Source organism: Chiroxiphia lanceolata, chromosome 5 (genome assembly GCF_009829145.1).
Source record: "Chiroxiphia lanceolata isolate bChiLan1 chromosome 5, bChiLan1.pri, whole genome shotgun sequence".
Taxonomy (NCBI): Eukaryota; Metazoa; Chordata; class Aves; order Passeriformes; family Pipridae; genus Chiroxiphia; species Chiroxiphia lanceolata.
In genome coordinates this window covers 39,990,609-40,006,732 of record NC_045641.1, presented here as the reverse complement: position 1 = coordinate 40,006,732, position 16,124 = coordinate 39,990,609, and the positions used below count along the sequence as shown (strand labels likewise).

At 38.4% G+C, this 16,124-nt stretch overlaps 1 protein-coding gene across 1 annotated transcript in view; it reads left to right on the top strand.

The window, feature by feature from the left end:
- PAWR (pro-apoptotic WT1 regulator) overlaps window positions 1-16,124 on the top strand; it is a 78,297-nt gene that overhangs the window by 47,399 nt on the left and 14,774 nt on the right. The window contains exon 3 of the mRNA XM_032689173.1: window positions 15,803-15,837. Coding sequence (XP_032545064.1) covers window positions 15,803-15,837 — 35 coding nt within the window. The remainder of the gene's footprint in view (window positions 1-15,802; window positions 15,838-16,124) is intronic.

The window sequence follows — 16,124 nt, the reverse complement described above, 5'->3', positions numbered from 1 at the left end:
CTTGATCCTAGCACTGAATGCTGTGGAGCTGTTAATCCAAGGCAATAAAAGACAAAACTTCCCAAGTTTTCAACTTGCAGCACTGACTTACATGAGCAGTAGCATTGCCATGTCTTGGGTTGCTTTCACTCCTCTCTGTAGCAGCAATGCAGGTTTTTGTTCTCTGCAAGAGATTAGTTTATGATAGATGCTTGGATAATCATTCAGTTTAGTGTAGAAATTACCCAGTACCTTTGAAAAAATCCTTGTTGATTAGAGGTGAGGATAAGATGAAATGTCTACATAATCAGCACTCACCTAATGGCATAATTATGAAATTGTTTCACAGTAGATTGGGTTCATCATACTAACTTCAGTAGTGAAGAGGTTAGGTGGCTGGTAAAGTCATCTGAACTTGGTTTATTAACATGACCCTTTAGTTATGCCTTGTGCATTTAGTCGTAAGTCATCTCTTGAAACTGAAGGAAAACCATATCTGTCATTTTTTTAACCTTTTGTTCTAAAAAAGCTTAATGTTTTACCAGAACATTGCAGGCACTGTCTGAAAGGAATGCAGTCCAAAGATATTTCCATAGAAGTGCAGTTCTGATTGCTTCAATACCATTCCTTTTCTTAAATGAGACCTAACACACTGAAATTTTTGGAAACAGTGATATATGTCAGTGTTACGAAGCTGTCAGTGTTTAATAGAGGCTTATGAGCTATGCTGAAAGCAGTAAATAAAGTTAGGCAATAAAATTCCCTAGTGACTTCTTAGCTGTGTGGCAGACTGCGAGAAATGCAGGGATCTGAACTGTTGCGTGCACCTCTGTTAGGAAACACAGCTGAAAAACTGCTTGACACAAGCTTCTCCAGAGTTTTATACTTGAATATCATGCATTGCAGATTTTGCCTGTCTAGTTTGCCTTTTTTGGCTTTTCACTTTGCGTAGCAGTGTTATATCATACAACATCATTTTACAATTACTCTCATTATCCAAAGTATGTGATAATAATATTCATATCCATTCATACCTGACCACAGCGTTTCAAAAGTATGTGGCATCTAGGTTTCAGGTAGTTCTTGCAAAGAAGAACTGTGTGCATGCATTCAAGAGTAATAATTCATCTTTTATAAGTATATTGCCATGATGTTGCTTTATGTTAATTTCTGTCTGTAGAGAAGATGCAGTTGTGCTGCATGCAAGGCATGCCCGAATGTGTTAAACATGTGCTTTCTTTTCTGCGCTACATTTCTTTAGATGTTAGTCCAGGAATTATTGTACATAGTAACATGATTATAATATTGGTATTGTTTTAAAAAGTGAATAAAAATGTGATTAAAATATAGAAATATCTAAATTAGAAGGAGGTGTGTTTGCGTATGTGAAGTCCTAAGTAGTTCTGCCAAATCAGGTTGTGGGACTCTAAAATTTGAGTTAACTACCAGATAATATTCATCTTGGGTTTTCTGTTTGCAGATTTGGAGTGTGATGCACTTCACAGAGATGATATGAAAGCAGTCATTAGTATCCACAAAGCACTTAAGTAATAATAGTGAGTGCAATAGAAGGACTCATGAGGAAATCTTATTGTATGTCTAAAAATGTTCCCATAAAAATGCCTTAAAAAGTATTCAAATTCAGTGTTAAGTATTAAAAGATCGCTATTTTTTAATAACTATATTTGCACCCTAAGTCAGTCTTGTGTGTTCCATGGTTTTAAAGGAAGTGACACTAGTTCCAGGGAATTTGCTGCCCTGTACGGTTCATGAAATGAACCAGGGCTTCAGATAAACATCTGCCGTGGTTGCTGTGGCTTGGGAGACCCAGATCATTTCTGTGATATGTGTAAGGGAAACAGGAACACAGGAATTCCATCTTTTCATGATCATATATGATCAGACAATCACTCAATAATTTCTAGTAATATGGGCCTGTATTCAGAGCAGTTTGAGTATGTTAATAGCAGTAATTAAGGCACTGATTGCCACTTTGTGAAGAACAAGCAAATGCAAAACACTGTTACTCACAGAGTACTGTTCCTTGTGTTCCAAGAGATCTTGTGGAAATATACATTTCGAGGTAATGTCAGGAAGGGCAGTATCATGAGTTTTAATGCAAGTTGCATAAGTCAACAACATTCTGTTCTGAATTGGTCGACTTTGCAGTCTTAATTTTCCTTAAATGCTTTTTGTATATATTGTTGGAGATTGTGAAAAAAGCCCACTCCATGTAGTAACTTTTTAATTAATCTGCAAGGTAATTTGAGTTCTGTTGCATGGTGGTCTTGTCTGGTATAACTGGAGGCTTTAAGTGGAGGGAATGATGTGTTTTGAAAAATCGAGGTTGCTAGTTTTTAGTTAAATGGTATGTATGTATGTATGTTTTTAATCGAACCTAAGTTTTAAAACAGTGGAGTCTGGATTTCTCATCAGAATGGTCTATGTAGTGAGACGATGTAGCAGCATAGGTTTCTCTGCCAAAATCATCCTCCTCTTCTCTTATGTGAGCAAATTTATTAAATGTATGCCCATGGTGTAGTGCTGCTGATCCATGCATGTTCAGTGGGTTTTACTTTCCCAAAGGATCTGCACATGCTCAGCAAATCCAATTCATCTATATTGTGTGTGCACTATCCAACACTGCTGCTTTTGGAAAGTGCTTACAAGTGAAATCACAGTCCCTTTACCCCTAAGAAATCAGGAAGCTGAGGGCTAGCAGTTACTAATGTGAGACCAAAGGGAAAGCAGGGGTCTGTAAATTGCCTACAAGCCACATACAGTTGCTTGGCCAGTGATGTGTAGCCTTGAGGATGCAGCTTCAGTGTCCTTACTTTGCTTTGTCTGACTTCTGCTCTTGGAGGAAAATACTGATACATGAGTATCAAGATCTGTCTTCATAACAACTGATCAAAAAAAAAAAATCGTTCCATTTGTTTGTGGAGGACATCATTTGTGTTCAGTGCTTGATCATTGTCAGCATAAATTTTCAAGCAAACTTTGCTTTTCTTAGAAAGAAATGTAAAATTACTAACATTTTTAACTTTTGTATTCAGTAAAGTTTAATTTAGTGGACAAATGGTTTAAGCTTAAAATTTTGTTTCAAGAATGCATTTACTTCCAGTAAATATAGTTGTGTATTCATGAAGTCTCTTAAAATTGAATATTTGGTTTTGTGTGCCTATTCATGTGCACAACTATTCATCACAGGACCTGGATGAAAACTAAAACTGAATCAAGCCTCTCTCTGTGAAGGCAAGGCAATGTAAAGGCATCTTGTTCCTATTTTAAATTCACAGTTGTGCCTAGGAACTGCAGGGTTTTCAGCACAGCCTGCTCTTCAGGTACTTTCTAAATCCTTGTGCAGAGCAAGTTTGGTTGTGATCCTTCAACTAAGATTTAATTTCTAGGGGGCTTTGTTTACTTTTATTATAATTTTTTCTTGTCTAGATATCTTGCTGCTATCCACTCAGCCTGTATGAACACAAGTTTGTTTTCTTGTTACCTCGTTTGTTTCTTTCACTGTGGAGTTCATGAACCTGTGCTCCAGAATTGCATAAGCTGGTGCATTAGCTGTTGTTACACTGGTTTGGAGCCTTTATACAGCTGTAAGGAATAGGAAGCAGTTTCCCAAATTCCCAGCTAATGTTTTGAGCAGTCTAAAAGAGCCTCATGTTAAGAAATTTATTTTATTTGCCACGTGTTTTCTGGTTTTGGACTGGCATCACTTAACTCAGCTGGGTTATAGTGGGTATCTCCTCTCAGTCTTAAATTTATTTGTGTGTGAAAAAAGCAATCCGGGAAGGAGAATGGTACAGTATAGTTGAGATTTCTTTGAGAGGAAGAGTATTTGTGCCTAGGGCACGTACAAATGTATTGAAAAAGGAAGGTCTTCCTGACGTACGTACTTGAACAAATAGATGATCCAGCCTGACTGATACCAAAAGCTTCTGTAAGGTATGGTAGTACTGCTGAGTCCTGCACTTTCCTGGTATTCTACTGCTTTAATGCCAGGTACAAGTCTGAAGCCTGTATAAAAGTTATAAGTACCTGCTGGATGTGTACAGAGAGGGAGGACACTTCAACCTGGACCAAGGGGATTCCTGCTGCTGAGTGTTGTTGTGCAAGGTGGAGAGGGGAGGCAACTTACTCAGTAATATATACAGCTCTGCACAAATACACGTAGTGACTTTATAACATGGATCATACATTCATATTATTAATACCAAGTTAGAGAATGTCGTAGCAGTAGTTGCTCTCAGATGTGCTTGTGCATTTGGAAGCTGCATACTCCAGGTCCATAATGGTATGAGGATGACAGGGGTGGGGGAGTCTGTCTCTACATCCTTGTAGTCTGGTGTAATTATTCTGATGGCTCAGGAGGGAGGAGGAATCTGTAATTCAGAGTTGTTTGGTGGAGACAGTCTGACTATGTTTATACTGTTAAAAAGTGCAAGACCTGGGTGTGAGCTCAACTGCTGCACTGCTGATAGAGCCTGTGGTTTAATTATTAGCAACGTTTTTTGGCATGGTTTTTGTTCATGCTACCTAGTGCTCTTCTATATCGTACCCTGGGGACTGTCTGAGGAATAGTGTGCTAGGAACCAGTCCTCACATGTAGTATGAACATCACAACACTAGTTTTGGCTGCCTGGTTAGTGCTACAAGGACATTATTAGGCTTTGCTAGCTCAAAAACAACTGCATACCCTCAATTAACACACTGGGACGTTCAACGCAAACCTAGGTTTCACGCTCTGAAAACACTGCTTTGGTTCAACCTTTGTGTTATTTCAGATACTTTTGACTGAGGGGAACCTACAGATTATTATTTCTTAGGTAAACCACATGGGACATGGAAGAGACCCATCATCAAGGGCTTTGGAGTATGGATGTGGCGACTCTGTGTCACTTGGCTTCGGAGCCATGGAGTAGCCTATGACTTCTCTGCCTCCATTTACTGTTTTGTTAGTAGGAGCTATCAAGTCCATTTTGCTGGTAAACTCATTGTCAAGAATCTCTTTTCTTTTCTGAGAACCAGCACCTAGTAGCTGTAGGCAGGATGGTTGGTTGTTTTAAACTGGTTCCACTGAAGAAACTGGTTTTAATCACTAGTTGTGTTTCTAGTACATGGCGTGCAAAGCACTGTATCAACAAGTCAACAAGCAGGTTGGCACTCTAAAATGAGATTGAAAAAGTTATAATGCTCTATAAAATGTTAGACAAATGTAATTTAAAAGAATTTTGGGAAATTGTATTTGGTTTGTATGCCTGGAAACAGAGTAGTGTTTTGTGAAGAAGCTATGCATATAGCTCCATGCAGGATTTTATATTTACACTATGAATTACTTCTGCAAATTCTATTGTGTTTTCACTGTCATCGTCTCTGCTGCGGGTTTCATATTGGGACTTAGCTCTTCTGTGACTTGAGATCCTAGAATCATAGAATCATTTAGGTTGGAAAAGACCCTTAAGAACTGACACAACTCAGGTTCTCTGAGCCATAAAGGATTAGGTCCACCTGATTTCTCTCTTCTTTTAAAATACCTTCGTTTCAGCATCAAGTTGTGTGTTTTAGATCCTGCGCTGTTTGCTTTATGTGTTGGAGGTGTTCCATAGGTTTCTGGTAACATATTGATTCTCTGTTTTTTTATGACCGACTGACACGTTGGGACCTTTGTACAAGAATTTCCAAGTTGTGTTTCTTCTCTGTGAGTTTTAGGAAGCCTACATTTATGACTACTGAACACTGATTCACGAAGGTCATATGTTGGTTTTAATCATTGTCTTTCTGATAATTTTTCCAGCTCGGCTTTTTCTGTGAGTCGTCTAAGTCAGGTTTTGTCAGCCTGATCTAATCAATTCCTTCACAGCTTTTGTTCTGAGTGCCTAATTGTTTGTCCTGAACTGTTTTTCTGACTCTTTGGTATTGAATATTGCTTGGATATAGAAATGGAAAATAACAAGTAAAGGAAAAACTCTGTTCATATATTTTAGTGAGTGTTTCTGTTTTCCTTATTTTTGGGAGTTGCTTTCTTCTGGATGATGCTTGACTTGCCTGGGAGTTGCTTGTGCTACCTGCAGGTGTTTCTTTAATTATTTTCTCTCACCTTATGTCCTTAATAGATTTCTTCATAGGTAGGAATTGAGGATACTTACCTTCCTCTTAGAAGTCTGCTTTGATTCCCTAGGTGTTCTTGCAGTGTTTCTCAGTGGCCTCCTGGCTCTGTCTAAACAGGCAGATGAATCATAACTCCCTTGACTTCGCAGGAATGATACGTATCACTTGCACCCAGGCATTTTAGCACGTCTCTTAGTTCTTGTTTGAAGTCCTATTAATTACATATGAATGGAAAGTAATAGATGAGGCTGTAAAAAATAAGGTTCACTTAAATAAGTGGACAGAATCAAGGACACTGAACTTTTTCCTGACTGAAATACATTTATCCAATCTGGTTTTCTTTAATTTTTTTTGTCGTTTCCTCTCCCCCCCTCCCCCTTTGGGATTTAGCTCACTACACAGGCTGATAACTATTTGGAAATAATATTTTCACCATTTCTTTTATTTCCTCCCATGTTCTTGTTTCCTTTTTTTCCATCTGTAAGTAATAGTGTGGTTTATATTTCTTTACGAGTTATAGGTAATAATTTTGAAATCTCTGGGACATTGTAAACATACTATAGTCTTACTTAAATCATATGTCTGTGTTTATCAATCAACATAAAATAACATGCTACAATTTAACAGGAGAAGATATTGTATAAAAATACTTATATGAAAGTACGTAAGTCTGTAATACATATAATGTAAAGATAATGTCCCTTCCAGCCTTATAATAATTCTGTGATTCTGTGTTATTGACATCTATTTTAAAGCTGATTAAAAGATACTGGTAAACTATAAAAACTAATAAACTTTAAAGTCTTCCATTTGTTTATGTCAAAATATAGATAGGTTTGTAAACCATATTGACCAAGAAGTAACCCAAAATGTAAGACATTAGGTTTAGCTCATAGTAGTTTTTAGGCAAAAAACCACCATGAAGTTACATAGTCTGATTTTTTCTTTATAGAAAACATTCATACCTTTGCAACTATGGAATGATGTAAGAGCAGATAAAAAACCTTATGTTAAGATTTTTAAATTATATTGCCCATTATATTAAATAAGTCTGACCTTAATTTGTGCCACAGTTTAATAATTGATGTACCAATATATTTGACATTTTTCTTCATAACATGACAGGTAATAAATAGTTGGTATAGCTGGATTTCATCCTGTGAAGTAATTAGAGACAGATAATGTGTGCACTACAGAATACTTTTGGAAACATGGTGCAAATATATTTCGGGAGGTCAGGATAGAATGTAAACTTTGCATCAGACTTGATGTTGCTGCCCATGCCGCAGCCTGGCTGGCTCTTCTCTGTGGCCCTCAAGCGTCTTCACACTGTGCTTCCTGCCCGGCTGGGCTCAGATGGGGTGTGCCAGTGGCTGCTTGGTGTGGTGCCCAGGCAGGCTCTGAGTAAGAACATTTAAATCATTCTGCAGCAGCTGGATGAGGCTGTTGCTGAGCCAGACCTTATAGGTACCCTTGGATCCAGGCAGATTTTGGGAAGACACATTCTTTGCATGGTTGTCTTAATTGCTCTGATTTCTAGAAAAGCAAAACCAACCTATGAGGAGACTCTGTGCACGTTGGATTTGCAGTGCTTCATTGAGGCTCTGCTCTGTCAGATAAAGAGAACTGCAGTGTTTTCACCTAGGATGTCGTTCATCCACAATCCAGAAGCACACACAAATCCCAGAGAATTACGTGTTTTTAGGTTTCCTGTTTGAAAAAAGAAATTAAATAGCTTTTCTTCCCAAAGGACTACATAGTCATGAGCTAGAAGAGACTGACTGGAACCTGTTTGAGATGCATGGATTTCATATGGGCTGCAGTGGAAGGGCCTGGGAAATAGGGAACTGGTCACTTGTGGCACTGTCCTAATTTATTTTTAAGTTACTCTATGTGTGGAGAGAGAGATTTCTCCTCTTTAAAGACGGCTCTTTCATTTGGTGTCTCTTTTGTTGTCTCTGTCTTGTTGGATGCTCTAACAGATTAATTTACTTACTGAGTTTATATTTTTTGCTGACAGCTTCCTTCCTGAAGAAATCTTCATCCTTGTATAGACTATAGACTGTAATGCCATTGCCCTTACATTGTTACAAATGCCTACCTGATTCAATCATCCAGTATTTCAGAAATATGGGAACAGAAGTTATATTAACCTTAAATTTCCTTGTTTTAGTATGGGTAAAGAAACTGTATTTTCCTTTTTTCCAGTAGCTCTTTTTTTTAGGTTTTGCTTGTGTACACTTTCACATGAAAGATGTTGTTCTGTATTGCTGATTTGAAATGATGTATCTGAGTGCCAGAATATGAAAGTAGTTCTGGCAATTGAATTTTAATATCCAGAATACAGGAATGTCTCTTTCCTGCTTAAAGTTCTCTTCTGTTGCGTATTACTTGTTATGGCATATTTAAAAAAGATCTGGTGGATGTAAATTAAACAAGGCTCTTTTAATATGTGGTTGTTCCAGCTTGCCAAGAATACAAATCAAAGGAAGATCAAAATATGAAAAATGTTGCAAAGCTATTTAAAAGCTTCTGGTTTTGTTTAATTTTACCAGGTTCCTGTTTCAGTTTATTTTGTAACTGATTAATAGGTGGTGATAACTTCATGCTTTCTTAACAGTTTTAGAAATAAAAGCTCATTTTTAGAATGTCTGCTTATAAAAGAGATTTATTGGGTGAGTAAAGAGTGTTTAAGGTCATCCCTAGGAAATCCGCACCAGGAAAACCCAAAATATAATGAACCTTTGAAATAGATGTAAAACCTTGGCAGCCAGGAGAATAGGAGGGGAAGGAGCCTGAGGTGGTTTTGTATGTACAAGTGTTCTATTCAAGAAGAGATCTAGAAAGTGCATAGCTACAAGAGGTGCAAGTAGTTGAGTGATGGAATTGCTGCTTGAAACTTATTGAAAGCACTTTTGGGGGCTTCTGGAAAGAATGGTTTCTGTGGAAATAACAAGTGGGGATTTTTTTTCCCCTCCTCTGTGGTGAAAGCATTTTTGTTCAAAGTTGAATTTGTGTTGCATTCCATGAAAAACATCTCTAGAAATTTTCAAAGGGACAACACTAAATTGGGAGGACCTGTCAACTCCCTCAAGGGCAGAGAGGCCCTGCAGAGAGACCTTGACCAAATTAGAGCACTGGGCAGTCACTAACCATGTGAAGTTCAACAAGGGAAAGTGCCGGATTTTTCTCCTGGGATGGGGCAACCCTGGATGTTCATACAGACTGGGGAATGAGTGCCATGGAAGGGGACTGGGGGGTCCTGGTTAACAGCAAGTTGAGTCTGAGTCAGCAGTGCCCTGGCAGCCAGGAGGGCCAACCGTGTCCTGGGGGGCATCACGCAAAGCATTGCCAGCAGTCAAGGGAGGGGATTGTCCCGCTCTGCTCTGCACTGGGGTGGCCTCACCTTGAATATTGTGGCAGTTTTGGGCACCACAATATAAGAAAGGTATTAAGCTATTGGAGAGTGTCCAAAGGAGGACAATGAAGATGGTGAAGAGCCTTGAAGGGAAAACCGTATGAGGAGTGGCTGAGGTCACTTGGTCTGTTCAGAGAGAAGACTAAAGGGAGACCTAATCACAATCTACAGCATCCTCACTGGGGAAAACGGAGGGACAGGTACTGATCTCTTCATTCTTGTGACCAGTGACATGACCTGAGGAGACAGCATGAAGCTGAGTCAGGGGAGGTTTAGGTTTCATATTAAGAGAATGTTTTTCACCCAGAGGGTGGTTGGGCACTGGAACAGGCTCCCCAGGACAGTGGTCACAGCACCAAGCCTGTCAGAGTTCAAGAAGCATTTCAACAATACTCTCAGGCACATGATGTGATTCTTGGGGTGTCCTGTGCAGGGCCAGGATCCTCTTGGGTCCCTTCCAACTCAGCATATTCTGTGATTCAGGAATGGAAGATAAACTGACTCCCAAGAGACATTTGCTTTTGGGGAATTTTGATGAGAGGGAGAAGAAAGGTATTTCATCTCTCTGCTGATTTTCACACCTGCAGTTAGTTCAGTTGTTAAGCGTTCAGATGTTATCTCACTTTTATATCTGAATGAAATTTCATCTGCATTGCAGAAGATATGCAATTGCCATTTCCAAACAAATCTCAAAACGAAGGTGCACTCAATGTGACAAGTAGCTGTAGTTAATCAAGATGTGACTTATGAAGGAATTGGAATTAACTTGATTTGCTGGATGTAAATAGAATCTACATGTTCCTTGAGAAACCCTAGTAACCAGAACTCCTTCCTCCGTATAGGGAAGCTGTATTTGCTCGCATCTTGAAGAACATATAGGAAACTTTGTAGGAAGCCTATATTTGAGTTACATATGAAAAAAAAATTGTTTTGATGGCCTAATTTCAGTAAAAATTTAACCTTGCATGTTGCAGGAATATCATTATGTAGTCATAATTTGCACTGATGTATGGTCAAATTTCAAAACAGTGCATGTATTCTACATGCCAGTATATATACCAGTGTACCCTACCAGCCTGATTTGATCCAAGGTGTTTGCTTTAATTGTTTACAAAACTTCTAAGTAGTGTTTCAGGGGATTCCACTGAACCATTTTCATAGTCCAGCTGACTCCAGAGCTTGTAGTTGTTTAAAAACAATGTTTGTTAGTGCATTTTAACTAGCAAATTAGTAATGGTAGGGTGGTTTAACATCTGGAAATTTTTGTCAGACACTTGTAAACACAGACAACTCTATTTATTTAAAGCCCAATGACCAGCTTGTTTATTTAATCTCCCTGTTGGCCAGATGAAATACCAAGATGAGCCAGGGCCGAAGAGGGGAATTAGCCAAGTTCCTTGCATCCTAGTTTGACATAAATTTAATTGGCAGTAAATGATTGCATTAGCTGAAATGGTCTCAGCTGCATTTCCTGCCCTTACACATTCTCTTGTGCAACAGGTACGTGTGTCTTTGTGTTAGTCTTTTCAGTGAATCACGTGAAGGAGCTCATGCGGAATGAGACAAATCTTTGCTTTTTCTTTGGTTATTTTTACACAGATCACACCTGTGTTAATACCACACAATCACTTTTGTACACTAGACAGAAAGGTATCATGACCATTTTTCTGGCACAGTGCTGATGTATGTCAGTCTGCAGTGTTTTTTAACATAATAATTAGATGACTAGCAAAATATATACTGTTAAAAGGTAATGCAAGCTACCTGAGATATGTGCAAGAAGTAAAAATAATTTTCAAGCTGTGTTCAGAATACTGCATTGAAATGAGTGTTTGGTTTCAACCTTAGACGAAGAACTAATGTTAGTAGATGTCTTTGGCAGCAATATTTTTTCACTAGTGTGAAAGAAACCATTAGCATAATTCTTGTGGATTACTTCTTTATTGATTGTTTTTCCGTTCAGGATTTCCACAGATAGTAAAAAGAATTCTGTTTTACAGGGAAGTCAAATAAACTGATCTCTTCATTTCTCATGACGAATCATTCGTTTCTGTAGTAATGACTAGGTATTTTAAACATGGGTTAAAAGACAGAGTTAAAAAATACTAAAGAATATAAACAAGATTTGTAAATTAATATTTATATACAAGACTAATCATCTACTTTTAGATTAATTCTTTGCAGAACAAGGAAGTCCTTCCTTTCTCCTTCCCATTCTTCACTTTCTGCCAACCTTCACTTCTGCAAAAGTGGTGAAGACGAGCTTAAATTATAGATGTTTGCCTTATTTTAAGATCTTTTGCGTAGTTTGAAAGCTTAGATTATTTTTGATTAATAGACACATAATGCTGTTTACAATGTAACTACATATATTTGTTACCAGCAGCTTTCAGACAAATAAGGCACACAAAATAAATTTTGTAAGGTGAGAACAGAGATAAATAATATACTTTCCTAGTGCTTGCATCATCACCTGAAAGAATGATTAGTTTGCATTTACGTTAGAAATTTCAAAGTGATCAAAGTAATAATTTACCAAATCTGCAGTATTAATTTGTTGGTCAGAAGAATTTATTTTTTATACATCAGATGTGCATTGTTAACTGTTGCTTGTAGTTAGTTTTAGCTACAAAAATAAAACCCATTAATACTTGTTGTAGAAACATCTGTTACAAAGGGCTAGTTAATTGGTTAAAGGTTTGGGGTTTTTTGTTTTAACAGCTCTAATTTGTAGCAAATGAGTGCATTTGCCATGCACTTTGTCTCTAAGCATTTGTTTGCTTTACCAGCTTTTTCTGAAGAACTGGCTTTTTTGAATAGTACTGCCAAACTTTTAAGTGTCCCATTGAGTTAAATGTACAAGTCTTTGTGTATAAATTTCTTTACAGCTTATATTTGCAAATTTGTATGAAAAAGTCATAGCAAATTTGGGGTTATATGGTGCATTCGTTTCATCCCTTTAGTGTCTAGAGTACAAAACGAGCATCCAAGATCCAAAGATGTCTTCCTACAAGGGTATGTTTGCTTCATTGGACTCCGATGTCACATGCAATTTCTGCCTTTCACTGTAAACAGAGGCTTATGTTCACTAAGAAGCATAACTGTAATGTCTATGGCTTCAGCGTTTTCTTGGAAAAGTTGTGGAAAAAAATAAGAACTGAGGAAACTTAGAGCCCAGAGTTCCTACTTTATTGTTTCTGCAGACAGGCAAAATTTTGACCCAGTAATCTGTGTAACTCCCTCCATCCAAACTTAGAAAGGGAATTGAACCATTTGTCTATGGCTATTGGGACAGCCAAGATGTTTCTGAGACCATCATCACCAAGAACCTGTGTCTGATATTACTGATGTGGCATTTCAGTTTCATATACAGTGAATATATATCTTAATGTATTAGGTGGAACAATTTGAATCTCTTCACATACATCAGAGTCAAATTACCTTGACAGTCATAAAGCTAAAAATCATTAACGCTGTAAGGAATCTTGGGAAGTCTCTAGTCCAAGCCCTGCAGACAAAACAGGATCAATTATAGAAATGGCTCAGGACTGTAGATGGGTTTTTATATTATCTCCAAGGATAGAAATGTCTTGATATCTTACCCAATGAAGTGTTTATACAAATTGGCAAGATACCTCTTGAGCATTCTCTTCTCCAGGCTGGACATTTCCAGCACTTTCAACTTTTCCACATGTCAGATACTCCAAATCTTTAATCACGTGTGTGGCCCTTTGCTGGAGTCTCTCCAGTATATCTTTCTCATACTGAGAAGCCCAGAACTGACCGAAGCACACCAGCTGTGGTCTCACTTGGGCAGAGAAGAGGGTAATGATAGAATATCCTGAGTTGGAAGGGATCCGCAAGAATCATCAAGGCCAAATTCTGTTCCTGCACAGGATCACAGCATGAGCCTGAGAGCATTGTCCAAACACGTGTTGAACTCTGTCAGGCTTGGTGTTATGACTGCTGCTCTGGGCAGCCTCTTCCAGTACCCAACCATCCTCTGGGTGAAAACCTTTTTCTAATATCCAACCTAAACCTCCCCTGACACAACTCCAGGCCATTCCCTTGGGTCCTGTCGCTGCTCACCACAGAGAAGAGATCAGTGTCTACCCCTCTTCTTCCCCTCTTCGGGATGTTTAAGACTGCAGTGAGGTCTCCCCTCAGTCTCCTCCAGGGTGAACAAGCCAAGTGACCTCATTTGCTCCTCGTGTGGCTTCCCTGTAGACCCTTCCGTATCTTCATTGCTCTCCTTTGGATGCTGTTCCTCAACATGCTGGCAGTGCATCCTGAGGGTGCCATTGGCCTTCTTTGCTGCAAGGACACAGTGATGGCTTGTGTTCAACTTGATGTCCACCAGGATCTTTTTCTGTGCAGCAGCTTTCCAACCATTCCACAGCAGGTACTCGTGCTTGGGATTATTCCTCGCCAGCCCCTGGAGTTTGCATTTTTGGTTTTTTTTGAGCTTCATGGAATCTCTGTAAGCCCACTGTCTAGCCTATCAGTGTCTCTCTCCATGGTGACAGAGCCACCTGACATATTGTTAACCTCTCATCCAAGTTCTTTGTAGTGTGCAAACTTGCTGAGAATGTACTTTGTCCCATCATTCAGGTCATTAATGAAGTTGTTAAACAGTATCGGCCCCTTCAAAGACTGTCGTCCAGCTGGAATTAATGCTGCTGTTTATAACACTTTGGGCCCAGTAGTCAAGTCACTTTTCATTGCATCTCACAGTCTACTTACCTGGTCCTTATTCCAGTAGTTTGCCTATACGTATGTTATGGGGGAAGGTGTTGAAAGTTTTGCTAAAATCAAGATAAACATTAGGTGCTCTTCTTTCATTCACTAAACCATCTCGTCATAGAAGGCTGTGAGGTCAGTCAAGCATGATTTCCCTCCATATATCCATGCTGATTTCACCTTCTTGTCCTTGAGGATTTGATCCATTACCTACTCAGGGACTGAGCTAAGGACTGTGCTGTAGTTCCCTGGATGATCCTTCCTGAAGAAAGGAGCGACATTTACTTCCAGTCCTCAGAAACCTCTACCTGATGCCATGACCTTTCAAAGATAACATACCCTTAATAAACTTGAAAAATAGCGGTGGTACCATTTAAAAATTATATATTCTTGCCCTTTTAAAGGTGAATTTAGGTTGCTGTTTTACAACTGTGAATTGCTACTTTTCAGATGCTGTGAACAATGATAAAATGGTTATCAGTGTTAAAATAGCAATTTTGCTCCACTTTGTGGGTTTCTTTAAATAGTTCCCCTGACTTCACTTTGTTGAATTTTGTTCTTCTGTTTATATTAGGGAATATGTAGCACATATGGCAGAAGTTGAAAATGCTATATAAAATAAAATGCACTTTCAGGTCAAGTTTTTTTTCTGTAATACAAATATTTTTGTCGATTTCATTTTCTGTGGTAAAATAATAAACATTCTTTGTATCCTAATTTTTAGCTCGTTTATTTACTTACAGATTCACTGGTGTGCTGATCAGTGAAGACAGTGTAATGTCTTCCAGAATTTTCAGAATGGATGGAATTTCTCTTGCATCTTGTTTTGAGAACTCATTTATTTCTTTGCCTGCAGTTAGTATCCTAGATAGACAGAATTTCATACTTTGCCTTTATTTTTTTCAGGTAAAGGCAGTTGTTCAGTTAATTAACTCCTTAAATATTCTTTCCAGACTTTTTACGTATTATTTGCTGGAGGGTGTTTGGTTTATGAGTAATAAAATAATTGGTTCCTCTTCTTCTTACAGCATCCTAAAATATATTTGTGGACTCTACTCTGTCAAATCTGAGCAGTTGAAACATGTTTTAAATTCTTCTACTTGCCAGCTTCAGTTTTTGTTCCCATCCAGAAAGACAGCAGTGGTGCTGAGAAATTGGAACGTTTTTGCTCTCTTAGACAAGTAGATGAAGAGCTGTCAAAGTGCACAAGTGTTTCCATACTAGTTAGTGGTAGTGAAGGCATGCTGGTGGCAGGTTGTGTGCTGTTGTGCATGCTGGGGGACGGAGTAAGTGTATCCAGTTTTCAGGTGTAACTAACCAGAGGCAGACATTTAAGGCTTCTGAGGGGGTGTTCAGAAGCAGTAACATGGTGACAATAATCCTGGTATTGTCTACGCTTGACAGCAAAATAGTGCAAAACTGAGTTGTACAGCAGCATGGGACTGCTCTTAACTGTAGACTTAGTTTTCTACAGAGTGGTAAAGTATTTTGGCAGTATTAATATAAGAAAAATATTAATTACTTTTTCCTTTTTGTTTCTTTTAGGACTCCTCCAGGATGGTTTCAAGCAGGTATAAAAGGTATGAGATCATTGTACACAGCAAATTTCTTTACATGTATAGTTCTGCCAGAAATAAAGCTGATTAAATGGATGTTTGTAGTAGAGATCATCGTACTGCTACTGTAGATACATAACTTGATTTTGGGGTAAGGACCTGAAAGGTGAAGCAAACTTAGCCAAACCCCTCTGTTATGTTACTATTTTCAAATAAATTCAGCTAGTATTCTGCTGGGACCTACTAGTGCAGAATACTTTCCCAAGCAAATGTCTAACTTGGCATATTGCCTAGGGGCCAGTATTTTCACA